General features: G+C 35.2%; 1 protein-coding gene across 1 annotated transcript in view; it reads right to left on the reverse strand.

The window, feature by feature from the left end:
- Positions 1–792: 792 nt before the first annotated feature.
- The window catches only part of BMP5 (bone morphogenetic protein 5), a 117,133-nt gene continuing 101,980 nt past the window's right edge, over positions 793–15,945 (reverse strand). Inside the window, exons 5-7 of the mRNA XM_006090709.2 lie at positions 7,643–7,719; positions 6,263–6,373; positions 793–2,785 (exon numbers count right to left, since the gene is read on the reverse strand). Coding sequence (XP_006090771.1) covers positions 2,636–2,785; positions 6,263–6,373; positions 7,643–7,719 — 338 coding nt within the window. The 3' untranslated portion in view covers positions 793–2,635. The remainder of the gene's footprint in view (positions 2,786–6,262; positions 6,374–7,642; positions 7,720–15,945) is intronic.

The raw sequence follows: 15,945 nt of genomic DNA on the forward strand, positions 1-15,945 counted from the left end.
TTGTTCAATGTAAACATTTCTTTTTGCCTTAGTTTTAAAGAATTTGAATATTTGTGATTTATACCCTACTATTTTCAAAAAGGATTAGGGACACATTATAAAGCAAAAGTATGTAAAGCAGAAAAGTCAATATATAACTAGCTAAAAAGACTTGAGTAGATTGGATCCTAATAAACTAAGCCAAGCTATTTTGACTTTCAGTAATCAGAACACAACCGAAGTAATACAAAGAAGTTATGATAACAGTTATTTGAGAATATGTGACTGAACATGTGTATACTAGAGGCCCAGTGCATGAAATTCGTGCACGGGTAAGGTCCCTAGTGGCTGCCGGCTGCCGGCCAGGGCCTCCCTTCCTCCAGCTGCCAGCCGGGGCCTCCCTTCGTACCTGCCTTGGCCTGGTGCTACCTGCTCACTTGCTCCACCATCCCGTCACGGTGCCACTCTCCTTGGGACCCATGGGGGCCGGCAGTGCCTCCACTGCTGCCCGCAGCCAGCGCTGTGTGGCTGATGCCCGCCATGTTCCGTGCCGCCCCCTGGTGGTCAGCGCACATCTAACTCCTGGTGGGTCGAAACTCTTACCCATAGGGACAATTTGCATGTTAGTCTTTTATTATATAGGATATGTATACACATATATAGATATCATTTGAAAAAATATGAAAATACTGATACCAATAATCTCCCTTCTTAAATGAAAGAGAATAAGTGAGATATTTTCCTATTCTAATCATTTTTGCTATTTAAAAAAATTTCTTTGTTTAAACAAATTAAGAAAATATTTATCGAATTTTGCTTTATTTAGCAGTGAGTTATTTATTAACACAAAAACTAGTTTTGGCAATTAAAAAAAACATAAAGAATCATGTAATTCACATACCTTTTATATCTGATATTCTTAGAGTCTCAGTTTGTGACATACTTACATATTGCATCCTTCAAATAAAGAGTCAAACCAAGAAGCACAATAGAAACTAGCATAACAAGTTTAATATATTTTAAAATATAGAAATATATTTAAACAGCACATTTAAAGAATAATATAATAGACTTCCGTTTCTTATTCTTACAATGGTATGCCATTAATTCAAAAATATATTATTTAATGTACCTCCAATATAGTTATTATCAAATCTTTAAGATAAACTGTATTTTAAAACAACATTACAACATACCTGAATTACAAACAAACCCATAACATTTTTAAGCTATTACTATTTTTATTTGAAAGATCCAAAAGAGTGATTAATAAATGGTGCTTTATGAATATTCTAGATGAACTATAAATAGGCCTAGCTGTGGAGCCACATAAATGGCAAGTTATCCATCTAAATGTCATTCTTTAAGAAATCAGTGTGTGTTAAAGCCTTAGAAGGCAGAGAGAGGAACAGAGAGAGAAAATAAATTAATTTCAGAGGGAAGAACACACATGCACATACACACAACAGAACCTTCCCGTTTGGAATTATTTGTGCTTGGAGGAGGGTTTACAAAATCCCTTTACAAAATAAGGTTTTCATTGAGCTCATTCTCAAAGATATGAAAAATGGATTTCAGCTGTTCTTTCGAAATGGCAATTCTGTCAAAGCCATTCTGGGATTTTGGGTAATTTCCTCCAGTTTAGTTTCAGTGCTTTTACCCTAAATAAAATCCCTTGCATCACATCAATCAACGGACTCGGTTATGAAGGAGTGCTAAAGAAAATGGCTCTGTCGGCATCTTGCTCCAGTATATCTTATGCATGCAGGGACTCTTGTCTGTGGGGAGGGAAGGGGAGCACATGTAAAGTTTTCTTTATTTTGGACTCCTTTTAAACCAGAAAAAAAAATCTGCAGCAGTAGTGTTCTAGATAATAGGCAGACATGATTTATTTGAGGTAAGAAGGTTGTACTGCCATTTTTTAGTGTTAACTTGGAAAGTCATGGACACAGGCTCTAGCCTGTCTCCACAGAGTTCCTGAAGCTTTGAGCTCTTTGCAAAATCTGCAATTCACAAGCCAACAAGGAACATGCTCCTACAGTTACACCAATTCTGTGAAAGCAAACAGATACGACAATTATGTGCAATCTTTCAGGTTCTATATTCTGCCTACCATTTATTTATTCAAATCCAGTTCAACATTTCACTTTATTGGATGCAGTAGAAACTCTAAAAGAAAAATTGTGTTTATCTAAGCATTTTTGTTTGGGTTGTTATTTTTTTAAGTTTTACTTCTAAATAAATATCCTAGCATAGTTTTTATTGGAGCAACATAACCACATGCATTCGGTTTCTTTCATCGATATTTAACAGTAAAAGGAGTTCTTATTTCAAAAAATATATTAAAAATTGTATTAGGAAAAAATGTTGACATGGAATTGAATTGGACTTAACATACCTCATTGAAAGTTAGACTGGGCAATCTATTGTTTAATGTAGTGACCTATAAAATAGATTTTCTTGATAAGGCATCCATAAAGGAGAATATATACCTTTAAATAAATAAAAGTGACTATATACATGATATTGTACATAGGTAGAGACGAAATGAGCCAGACTAATTTTACAGAATTCTCCTTTTGTTGGAAAGTATACTTTTTATTGTAGCCATAAACCTTAATACAGATCTTTTTCTTATTTCCATTATTATTTAATATTAGTGGCAGCCACAGGAGCGCACTACCATGTTTCTGTATTTTTTCAAAATGACATTGGAGCTGTCGTCAAAGTATAGCACAGAGATGGCGTTTAATTTGGTTGGAGCACAACAAGGCTTTGGTACGTGGTCAGGAAACATCAGATGAACCTAGGAAAGAAAAAATGTTTTGTTTCTTTAAGAAATAAGGTAAATATTTTCTCTGCAGCTTTAAAATGGTATGCTTGCCTTATCACTCACCATCAAGCACACCCTCCACTATTCTCTTTGTGTACAGTAGCTGGGGTGGCTGGCAATAAAGGATGTGTTCTTAAGCATTAACACCTAGAATCAACTTAGTAGTTCTAATTATGTGTTGGGATCTTGAAAAATGTTCAAACAGCTAAGGAAAATACCTTATATGGAGAAACTAGTGAAAATTTTCCTGGGAAAAAGAACATGGCAACTAGTACTTAGTTGCTTTTGGTTAAAACGACTTCTTTTTACTTCCTGAGACATACAGAAGTTATAAATGCAAATCAGTAAAGTCACACAATTGGACTGTAGGAAGATTCAGATCTAAGAATTATTTCAAAAGGATAATTAAACAATAAGTCATCAAAATTATGCCAACTCTTCATTTTCCATTGTAAAGGAAACTTAAATATAACAGCAAAATAAACTCCAGGTATAATCCAATATTTGCTTTAAAGTTTACAGCAATGATTTCAACTCTTCACATAATTTTTTTAGCAGATTGGGTAGAGTTTAATATCCTTTTACTTTCTTTCTCCCTTAGACAACCTCTAAAAAGCAGGCTAAGCTAAATCAGAAGTAAAGAGCCTAGATATTTTAAGAATTGAATCTCCATCCCCCCAAAAGCCTAAAAAAGGTGGCTGAACATGGAAAGTGAAATGCTTAAATAAAGGGTTTATTCTCATTTTGATCAGACTGGCAGTCTGCCTATGGTCTGAGCAAGGAGCCAGGACCTGGTCCTCCTGTTCCCACCCATCTACCCTAGTCCTTCCCTAAAGGGGTTTATGGGAAGTCCCACTGATGAGTCCTGAGGGATCTACAAAAAGCAAATATAGCCTCCTAGAGTTTGGCTGTACAATGTCCTGGCTGAAATGATATAAGAGCCCCGCGTATGGACAGAAACAGCAGAAAAAATGAGGTGATCTGACATGAACTTGAAATTTCCTAAGACCTCACAAAAGTAAAAGTTGGATAGTTTCTACAAATTTCAGATGCAGCTTGTGTCCCTCATCAGTTTTATCTTCCGTAACACGCACATACGTGATTGATCACCCTGTTTCAATGGAGCTTGGCAGCGTCATGAAGCATTTGCTTAAAAAAAAAAAAAAAGTATTGTTCTTGAATGGTTTCTCAAACATGTTAGTCACAAACATGCTCTCCTTTAACAACAAACATGCCTGTCTTCTTGTTTCATGTCCTTCACAGAACAAACAGAGAGAGTGCACAATGCCAGGGGGAAAAAATCAAACTTCCCATGGAGGCTTCAAGTTTTGTGATGACTTATGTCCCACATCCCAGGACAGTTGGTGCAGAGCGGGGTCTTGTTCCAAGTGCACATCAGATTTTTTTTTAATGTTTGTTTTTCAACACTGCCTTCTACACTATTGCCCCAAAAGCTGACAATATGTAAATATCTATAATAATAAAAGCATAATACGCAAATCGACCACGACCGAACAGCGGAACGACCACCTGGACGATCTTGCACGAATTTCATTCATTCTCTAGTATATTTATAAGGAGAAAAAGGGAAAGGAGAGAAAGGGTTGTATTTGACAGTTTTTTCCATTATTAAGCATTGCTTTGCTTGAGGGAAATGTTGATACGTTAGATACGTATCTCAGGAAGCAAAAGTCTACTTTCTGAGTCATTGGAATGAGAGTAAAAAGAGGCAAAGAAGTTTCTGAGAAATTAAGCGGCATTTTTTATAAGCTGATAGTGACTGCCCTCTGTGACATTACAGAAAGACAGTGATCATGGCTATCCCTTCAAGGCATGAAACAGCAGCACTGTTCTCTGTATGGTCAGCTCTCAGTCAACGTGAATTCTCATAGACATGGCTAAAAGGCTAGACTTCATAGCATTTATTTTTTTTTTTTACCAGTGGAAGTTTGAATACAAACATTCATCCTTTGCAGAGCATACCTGCTCCAGACCCCCCAGAAAAGTTGCCCTGTATCATGAACTACTTATCTGTACAGATAGCAAAGATGAAGGCATATCAAACCTTAAAATTCCTCCAGGAATTTTCTCTATACTTTGTATATGGTATGGAAGTAGGCAGTCTCATTGGTCAAGACTCAGAAAAATAATGTATAAATGACTACCTTTCAAAATACGTATTTGTTTTATCTCTCTGTTTCTCTTACAGCACATTTCTTCCCAAAAAATGTTTGCCAATGCCCAAGCTCTAGTTGTCATAGATGTGTCTTTGGTGTCTAGCTATTTGGTAGTACATCGGAAGTCAATGAAGACACCAGCATAATGAGCATTCAAGAATTTAATCTATCAATCTGTATACCCCATTCCTTATTCAGAAGGAAGCTAAGATACTCTTTTCATCAGCTTTCAATTTTCCATTAATTTTGAAGAAAAAAAAAAGGTAACCTCCTGAAGAGTCAACTCCTCACAAATTCTAATAGTTACTCTTCTTTTTCGTCATAAACAAGCCTCATCCACTAAGATAGATTATTTTACTTGTTTTTATTTTTTTTTACCAATAGCTACTGCTCTCTTACTGCCATTCACCAAATAACCCCATTCCCATCAGTAAGTCTGGAGTCTAAAATACTTTTTTTCCTTTCTTCTTTCCTAATTACAATTTTCATAATAACCCCCACACATTAATTTGGAATAATATCACATAATCTATTGTACCTTCTAGGAGCCTGTCACTTGGTCTTCCGGAGTTTGACCCTCTGCCATAATGCAGGTACGCCAGACTCTTAAGAGGTTTCATGAGCTCATTTAATACAGTACAACCATTTAAAGACCATGAAATCAACAACTCACTATCTTTTCCACAAAAATAAGCCTAGGCTATTACAGATTAAGTCACTATTTGATTTCCTGAGTCTGGAAGGGGGAAAAAATGAAGATTATTTTTCACCTTAAAGGTAAAAAAAGGTATTAAGAAATAGAAATGTATCTTCTACTTATATTCTACATTAAAGAACTTTCATATTGTCACAGTGTGTTATGGAGCATCCTTAAATAATTAGAGTAAAAGCCCTTAGATGAAATTCACTACAGCTATTATTCAATGTTTTTGCAATGATTACTAATGAATTGTTAGGTTAGAAATAAGTCACTGGGAACCTGTATGGTTAGTCATGTTGCATAGTGAAGCAATCGCAGAATGAACACATCATGTAATTACTACAACTCTCCTATCTGAATCCTTCCCCAATATGGAATCAGGATTAATCTCTAAACCAGCCTGAATATCCTGACTATACCCATAATTTGTTACTTCGGCTCTAAAAAGTGCCAAGCGAGTTTGAGAAGAGAAGATAATGCATTGGTAACTACCAATGGATGCTTTCTGTTAAAATAACTTTATATGAAGTTTTCATCTTAAACCAGTTTCAATCCTACAAAAACAAAGCATACCAGAGTTTGAACTATGGCATGGTTGGTAGCATTCATATGGGCATTGAGTGGAAAAGAACATTCTCCATCACAATAAAATGCAGCATATCCTTCTGGTGCTATAATCCAGTCCTAAAATGCACAAAAAAGGAGAAAAAAGTAATATAAAAATATAATTCTTAAAAATACTCAAATATATATAAATCTGGTTAGGTTTGTTTCTCTTCTTGGTCCAACAATTAGTCTAATAGGATAGCCTCCCCCAAGCCCTTGATTTATTTTTAAGTTGACGTTCACAAAAATATATATTTTTTCACAAGAAAATGTCCTCTGTAATTTCTCCCAAGAGGTTGCTATGTACAATATTCATAGTATGTATAAATAAATCTATGCATTCATGAATAAAACCATAATCATGAAATAATATTCTAAGTATCCTTTAAACAGGAAATGATGAACTCTGGAAAGTTCAAGTGAACCAGACCAAAAAATAAAAAATAAACCTGAGATAATTCTCATTACTTCTTAATAACTCATTCCTGGTTTTGAAACTTGACAACCTCCAAAAACTTTAATATTTGTTTCTTGTACTGTTTTTATTTTCATTTGTACATTAGCTTTATAGACTCTTTAGAAGAAATGAATTGAAGCAACTTCCAAAAACTGCACATGAAAATTTTTAGGAAGCTAAAAAATTGGCATATGTTATAATTGCTCTATTTTTTTCCCAGAGAGGTAAAAATTGGCCCAAATATAAAATTTGAAAATTTTTATACTTTAATATTAATTCTCAATAAGATAGCTCATATTTTGAGAATCATTGTAATAGGATAATGTAATCTAAAAAACTTCAATTTAAATGATTACTACATAGAATTATTAAAAACTGTATTGGTTAAATTCTCCTCCTCACCCTGTTGATGAAGTTAATTATATATTTATGAAGCATATGTGAAAGACAGCAATAAGTTTGAAGTGCAGAAAAACAACCTTATCTGAATTTTTTTAAATGACAGAGACAATAAAGTCAAGAATTCTGTTTCTTAGACTGATAGTTTGGGACTATTGGGGACAAAGAGAATTGCTTGAGTTAATCTGAAAAAAATAGTATTAAAATCAAAAGTTTGAAATACTTAAAGAATAACACCCCTTTTCACTTTCTAAATATTACAAATATTATTTCTTCAACATAGTTTTTTTTATTTTTACTATAAAACCTAATAATTATGTTTTTATGCTGAAAGAATAATGGATAAAAAATAATGTGAATAATCCATTTACTGAATAGTCTGGTTAAAATAATTGATTACTGTATTGGAAAAATTATTGACAAAGGTTACAAGGAACTCAGGATTTATCATAAAGCAGAAAAGAACACTTGAATTGATTGATCATTCTTACCTGCCATCCCAGATCCCGGAAACTCACATAGAGCTCATGCTTCTTACAGGCTTGTTTTTGTTCACTTGTATTATAATCTGAAGACAAAAATCAGATTTTAAACAGATGGCAGCTTATTGTGTATACCAGTACTATTTCTTTGGTGAGGTCACTAATAAAAAAAAGAGGCTATATTTGAAGTTGTAAAATAGGAGTTTGAATCTTAAACCTAAAGCAACTTGCTAACCATGTGAACTTCAGGTAAATTACTCATTACTTGTTCTGAGTTTCTGCTTCTATAAAATGTAGACAATAGCATTTACCTTTTGGGGTTCTAACAAGATTTGGTTAGACCCCTTGTGTGATGGTGCACAGCATGATGCCTGCCACTCATTAAGTACCAGCGGCTCAATGAATGCTCATTCATTAATTTGTGCATATTATAGTAGCATATATAATATTTATACAATATTTTTTAACATCTTCCATGAAGCAAACACTGGGAAAGTACCAACTGGGATCGCACTGAGTTTATTTTATTTTAATAAATATTTTAAACTCAGGATACCCAAAGTTGACCATTTGATCATCCTCCCAAAATCTGTCCCACCTGTAGACCTCTCCATTCTTGACTGATGGCAGTTTTCCAGTTTTATAACATTTCTTAAATAAAAACATAAAAAAACAATTTGGAGTAAAAAACAAAACAAAACAAACAAACAAAAAACTCCTTTTTTTTCTCTCCCACATCCAATCTTTCAGGAAATCCTACACATTTTGCCTTTAAATATGACCAAAATACACCCACTCTCACCACCTTCATGACTGTTCCTTGTCCAAGGCACAATCATCTTTCACCTGAATTACTGCAATCTCCTCAATAATATTTTCCCTGTCCTGCCTGGCTCCCCTACAACAAAGCAGCCAAGTAGACCTTTTAATAAGTCAATTGAATCATATCACTCCCCAGCAAAATGTCCCAGGATGGTTCTCCACACCCATAAGAATGAAATATCCTCACGTGCCTTATAAGGCCCCATGACTTCTCCGATGCCTTTTCCACACCTCCTCCTCTTCTTCACGCCAGTATGGCCATGACACCTCCTTGCTGTTTCATGCACAGGTCAGCTTCCTGTCACCTTAGGGTCCTCGCTCTCACTATCCCTTCTTCCTAAAATGCTCTTCCCTTGCATATCTATATACCTAATGCCTCTAGTTGTTCAGCTCTTCACTTAAGCATCATCTTGTCAATGAGGCCTTCACTGACTTTCTTAAACCAACACCCTAATATTCCCGGTCTCCCTCCCTCTGCTCTGAATTGTTTCCATTTCACTGATCCCCTTTAGTGTGCTATGCCATTTACTTATTTATTATGTGCATTGGTTCTTATCTATTCCCTCCTGTTAGAATGCCAACTCCTCAAGGGTAAAAAATCTCATTTGGTTCTGTTTGGTTCACTGGTATATCTCAGTGTCAGGAACAGTGCCTGGCATACCGTAGGTACTGAAAAATTCTTGGAGGCATTAATGAATGAATTTCTCAGCGTCTTTCACAAATTATTTGAAGCAAATGAAATACATTATTTCCATTACATATTTTGGAATATAACCTGAAAAACCCATAACTTTTAAAAATTGTTTAAAAGATTTAAGGATAAACAGAGAACCCCGATCTTGTTTCTGGAAAAAATAAAATACCGAAGAAACATAACTTCACAGAAAATCTTTCAATATTGTCTTAAAGTTTGTTCACACCTTGCACCAAATATATTTTAAAAGTCAACCGATTTTGATTTTTTTTCCAACACAAAACATGAAAGAGGGGAAAATTTAGGGTAAGGGAGCCAGCAAAAGAATTTATTTTCAAAGAAGACAGCTAAGTTTTTCTCCTAGAAATAAATGCTACATTCACTCTGACAGTCATCTCTGGGAAACCGATGTAGCAGTTTACTATGCACAGCAGTCTGTCATAAGATATCACCTTTCAGTGTAATTATCCTCCACCTCTAAAGAAAATGCAGGCACATCAAAGACCCAAGGAGCCCTCTTAGTGGGCCCTGTCATCTCCTTTCACAGTTACTTCAACTCCTTATTTATTTAATGTCAGTCTAGAAAACAAGATAATGATTACATTTTAAACCTAGAGTCATTTTGCCTTCTAGTTCAGAGTTATTCCTACTGTGCAATTACCTTCATTAAAACAAATTAAATATGTTTATAATGATGGGAGATGGAGGAAAGAGAATTTATTTGAAACCCACCACTCATTCTCTGGGTAAACTTCTCCCTTAATCAGAAGAACACAGAATAGACAAGCCTCCTGTAACTCAACATAAAACAAGATGAAATTGCCAAGACCGGTTTGGCTCAGTGGATAGAGCGTCGGCCTGCGGACTGAAGGGTCCCGGGTTCGATTCCGGTCAAGGGCATGTACCTGGGTTGCGGGCACATCCCCAGTAGGAGATGTGCAGGAGGCAGCTGATCGATGTTTCTCTCTCATCGATGTTTCTGACTCTCTATCTCTCTCCCTTCCTCTCTGTAAAAAATCAATAAAATATATTAAAAAAAAAAGATGAAATGGATAAGCTCCCTGTATCATTTTTAGAGAAAAGAAAAAACAACAACAATTATAGTATTAGTTTGATTGCATAAACTTCTTGATATTTAGCATTTTTAAAAAAGCCAGCTATGCATTAGACCAGGGGTCAGCAAACATTTTCTTTAAAAAGACAGACAGTCAATATTTTAGGCTATGGGATATCCCTTGCAACACTCAGCGTTGCTGCTATAACATGAAAGCACCCATAGATAATATATAAATGAATGGGTAAAACTTGACTTATGGATTCTGAAATTTGAATTTTATATGAATTCTACATGAAACAAAGTATTCTTTGGAATCTTTTGTCAAACATCAAAAAATGTAAAAAACATTCTCAGCAATTAGTCCATACAAAACAGGCAATGGGCTGAATTTGGCTCTTCCTTCACCAACTCCTGCATTAGACAATAAGGGAAACATTTATTCTTTTATCCTTGTCTTCATTAAAAACGCTGGATATGAATAACGACACTGTAGCCAATAACACATACAAGTACGTGTAAAAAGCCATAAACTATGTATGTGGTTATTTGAATTCCATGTTTATAAAAAAAATAAAGTAAAACGTAAATGTCAAAATATATCTGTTCCATCTATGCAGCTTTTCATGCAAGCTAAGTGATGTATATAATGTAACATCGCATAAAGGTAACGAGCAATGAAATTTATAACAGAATCTGGTTCCAAGAGTCTAATTTCATAGAGCGTTAGTACCATATGCTTATTCTGTCAGAAATAAAAATTAATGGATACTGAGTGAAGTAAATGTTGTACCCAAACCAGCAAAGTCTGCAGTTAGGTGTTCTATAAATGGTTGGCTGAATAACTGAGGGAGGAAGGGCAGGGAAGTTAGATTTATATCTTTAAAAAATACTGATTGGCAGCCTTTCAAATATTAAAATAAAATGAACATAATGCTACTGTTGATGAACCTGCCCACAAATGAAAAGTTGTGCCAGAAATTACAAAAATGTTTTGGTGCCACAGCACACACTAGAACAATTTGCCAACATTCCTCAATCACAATGCAGATATCATAAATATAGCATTTCATTGTTTTGTGTCTTTACGGTAATAATATTGGGAAATCAGTGCCAAAATATTTAAAGCATTGTTAAATATTTTATGCCAATTTCTTTGTGGTCAATTTCTGAAAAGAGTAAGAATTCAATGATTTTTCTTAGTTTGATTTTTTAAAATTATTTTTTCTAGGAAAAAGACATTGCAAAAAATCAAAATAAAATACATGGTTTTTAAAAGTAGTTAGTCTGTCCACTCATTCCTGAAAAAAGCAACAATAAATAAATAAATATAGGCTAGCCTATCTTAATAAATAAATAAATATAGGCTAGCCTATCTCTGAAGGGTACAAAAGAAAATCAAGTTACCAATATGGGTTTCTTTTTCTTTAAATTTAGTATTAGCTTCTTTAAGGGATAAAATATAGATAAATATAAAACAAACAAACAAAAACACACACACAAAAAAAAAACAGAAAAAAATCCAAAATAGAGTTTAACATTTAAGCACATCAATTGCTTAAACCAAATATGATAAGATATTGTGTTTCAAAGTAAAAGCCAAGATGTTAGCATTCCCACACTTAGTACCCCAAAGGAAAAGGAAGTCAGCATCTACAGCATCAGGATTTTAATTAATTTATAGGAAATGGAAATGACAAATGAATGAGGATACAAGAAGAGGTAAAGAAGAAGAAATGGTAAATTTTTTATTTTGCCTTGGGAATAGAGAAATTCACGACAAACCCAAAACAATACCAATTCCCCCCAAAGATGAGGAATTTGAAAATCCAGTGAACTCCTCACTAGAATGTCTGCACAACTCAGTAGGAATTAGTGTTATTTACTTGTGTAGGGATAACTGTGTTTTTCTCTGTTTGAATGTATGATGCAAACCAGACATCTCAAAACAATAACTAGCTAGAGCAGCGGTTCTCAACCTGTGGGTCGAGACCCCTTTGGCGGTTGAACGACCCTTGCAAGGGGTCGCCTAAGACCATCCTGCATATCAGATATTTACATTACGATTCATAACAGTAGCAACATTACAGTTATGAAGTAGCAACGAAATTAATTTTATGGTTGGGTCACAACATGAGGAACTGTATTTAAAGGGCCAGAAGGTTGAGAACCACTGATTCTAGAGTGTTTGCTTCACTATGCTCAGCAAAGCACCTATGATCCAACCTTCTCACCTTAGAGCTCATTGACTTAAAAACCTGTCCACAAACCTGACTTTCAAACTGCCTTCCAGGCATCTCTAAATGCAAGTTTCCCAGATGCCTCCTACTCTCTATTTTCATTTCTGACTTTACTTCTTTGATGTTTCCTATTTCGATTAACAGGATCACCAGTAACCTAGTGGCCCAAGCCAGAAAATTTCGTAACTTTCTTGATTTTCTCTTTTTCCCTCGTATCCTTCATTAAATCAGCCCACAAAGCCTCACTAAATTGACCGATTTCTAGACTAGGTCACTGCTTGGAAGCCCTCTGCACATTCAGTTACCTCCTACTACAACATCCTCTTCTGGTAACTTAATCTGGGATAACACTTTATCCCTGCTCTCCTATATCTCTGTCAGTCTTTGGTCTCTTTCATAGAATTGCTTTTTCTCCTGATTCTATACTTGAAGTGTTGATGTTCCCACTGGAGTCTCCCTCCATGATGTTTTTCTCTTCCTTTGTTTCTATGGTACTGTCAAGTCATAGGCTACATCTAACATTTTTGGCTCATATCTACATCTTTTCCTCTGCCTTCCACTTATTCTTTACACTCCCATCTCCAGAGTCCAGTTTGACTCAGTCCCAGTTGGCCTCATTCCACATGTTTTGGTTTCCACTTCCACTCTCTCCAATCTATAATTTTTATTGCATGAGGTGTTGGACTAGGCCCCTAATCATATTTGGGATTTCAGTTTCCTCCCTTGGCATTCCACTCTTCACTCTGGTACCAAATTTAACTTTCAAACATGCATATCTGAGTATGACTCTCCTTTTTTGAATGTCTATATGAAGACACCATAGCTCTTTATCATCACATACCTACTCTCTATGACTTGGTTCATCATCATTTTCTCACTGATATAACACTCCTCTCACACAGGAATACTTGCACACTCAGCCATTTGATACTGGTACTTGGCTCTATAACTGTGCATATCAGTCTGAAAAGGCTTCATCTCTCCCTCCATTTCTGGAAAATGTCTAGTCTCATATAAGTGCCTCATGAAGTCTTCTGGAGTATACTAGGTACTAGCTTAGGTTCTTATAGTGTTAATTAGATTAATCTAATTAAAGATTAACACTATAATAAGCATGTACCATGGTTATCAGTTCTTTATACACATTAATTCATTTAATCCTCACAACACAAGTAACCTCACCCTATGGCAGTGATGGCGAACCTATGACACGCGTGTCAGAGGTGACACTTGAACTCAGTTTTTTGATTTTTCTTTGTTAAATGGCATTTAAATATATAAAATAAATATCAAAAATATAAATCTTTGTTTTACTATGGTTGCAAATATCAAAAAATTTCTATATGTGACACGGCACCAGAGTTAAGTTAGGGTTTTTCAAAATGCTGACACGCCGAGCTCAAAAGGTTCACCATCACTACCCTATGGGGTAGGTACTGTTAAAATTTTCAATTTACCTATGAAGCAACAGAGGCAAATAGAGGTCACATATATTGTTCAAGATTATACAACTAGTAAGTAGTGGCCCAGGATTAAGTGATATGTAGACGATAGATAAGGGTATAGATAGGTAGGTAGATAGAGACAGTGAGCTAGATATTATATGCACCAAAATAATTGTTGTTTTAGGAGGGATTTCCAAAGTTTTTCATGACTCAGGGTATAGACATAGGCTTTTAGTGTTAATTACTATAGAAATCATGTGGATTAGATGTATTCTTATATGTGCAGTCTTGCAGGATTTTCATTGATTTTGAAAGCCCCGATTTAGAAAGAACCAAATGTCCCTTTTAAGAGCGATGTGATTAAATAAACTCTCACAAGCACTATTGACTATATGCGGTAGAGGTCACCAAGAATGAGGTCACCAATTTTAAAGATGGTGGAAACATATTGTTAAAAAAATAGATAAAACAAGGATACAGCATTCCTAAAGAGGGAAAATTATGGAGACAATAAAAAGATAGGTGGTTGCTAAGGAGGAGTGGGGGATGAATAAGCAGAGGACACAGGATTCTTAGGGCATATTATAACAAAGGATATACATCATTTTACATTTGTCCCAACTTACAGAATGTACAACACCAGGAGAGAACCCTAAGGTAAACTAGACTTCGGGTGATTATGGAGTGTCAATGTGGGGTCATCTTTGGTTACACATATGCCATTTTGGTGAGTGATATTGATAATGAGGGAGGCTATCCATGAATGGGACGAAGAAGTACATGGCAAATCTATACCTTCCTCCCAATTTTGTTATGAACCTAACTAAAACTGCTCTTAAAAACAGTCTCTAAAAATACATAAAATACATCAATCATGTAGTTAAGAACACATAACAAAAATATATTCTCCAAAAGAGACTATATATGGAAGAAAAGGTTTGGAAGTGCTCATACCCTGTTGATATCGGGGTAACCTATCTCAAAAGGATTAATTGATCAAAGGAGAATTCTAGCCTTATTTATGACTTGATTATTTTTAAGTAATGAAAGCGTATATTAATTATATAAAATATTCTAAACAATTGATTCCAATTAATTGTTCTTTCTGGTTTTGATTAATATGTTTGTCCAAGAGGTATTACTTTACATTGCATCCACTAGGCAAGAGATAATGCCTGTCAGGGTTGAGAATAAGTGCACAATGCTTTCATTATAATCACTTTTTGAAAGAAAGTGTCCTAAGAAATCACCATGGTGTAGGGCAGGGCCACCAATAACTGGATTTGCCTTCAAAGATCTCCGGCATGGAGCACACAATAAGTAATCTTATCAAGCAGTTCTGCAGTGAACCAGGACTTGCCTTTTGGCATTTTAGTTTTTTCCAAATTCTTAATGCTCTATTCTTATTGGCGCTGATATAGGACAGCATCTTGCTCTCAGTAGGTTCTTTAACATTTTTTACCAACCCTGTGCCTTTATATCTTAAAGAGTGGCTAACCTAAAAGCTAGCTATTGCCTCCATTGTCTTCCCCCTACACCCAAATTCAAACATCCACTGTACTGCCTCATCATGAAACAGGCTACCTCTCCCATAACATGTTTACTCAATCTTCTTGCCAAAAAACTAAAGAGGGGTAGTTTCTGCAGAAAACCTGGGAGCTGTGGTTCAGTGTATTTTAACTTGAAGAGGGGGTTAGGTTTTCCCATACAGTCAACACATTAACTTAAACACCAAGTATTTTGATGGTTTCTGTTATATGCTAGACATGGTCCTAGGCTCTCCCCTAGGAATATGCAGGAATAAAGGGGTATTAAGAAATCAGAAGGCAAGAATCATTGAAATAGGAAAGAAGTGGGGGTAAACACAGCAATAACAACCTGAGTTTTAATTCTCCTGCACTAACTGAGACTGTCAACATTTGATGATTTGACTTGAAAAAAAAACGCAATCAGGCAAACATCTACTAAAATACTCCTCCCTCCTTTCTTAGCCATGGAGTCTTTGCACAGTATTTTATTGTAAAAGCCTAGTACTATTACAACATTTATTATTTATA

The sequence above is a fragment of the Myotis lucifugus genome, unplaced genomic scaffold, assembly GCF_000147115.1.
Source record: "Myotis lucifugus unplaced genomic scaffold, Myoluc2.0 scaffold_80, whole genome shotgun sequence".
NCBI lineage: Eukaryota > Metazoa > Chordata > Mammalia > Chiroptera > Vespertilionidae > Myotis > Myotis lucifugus.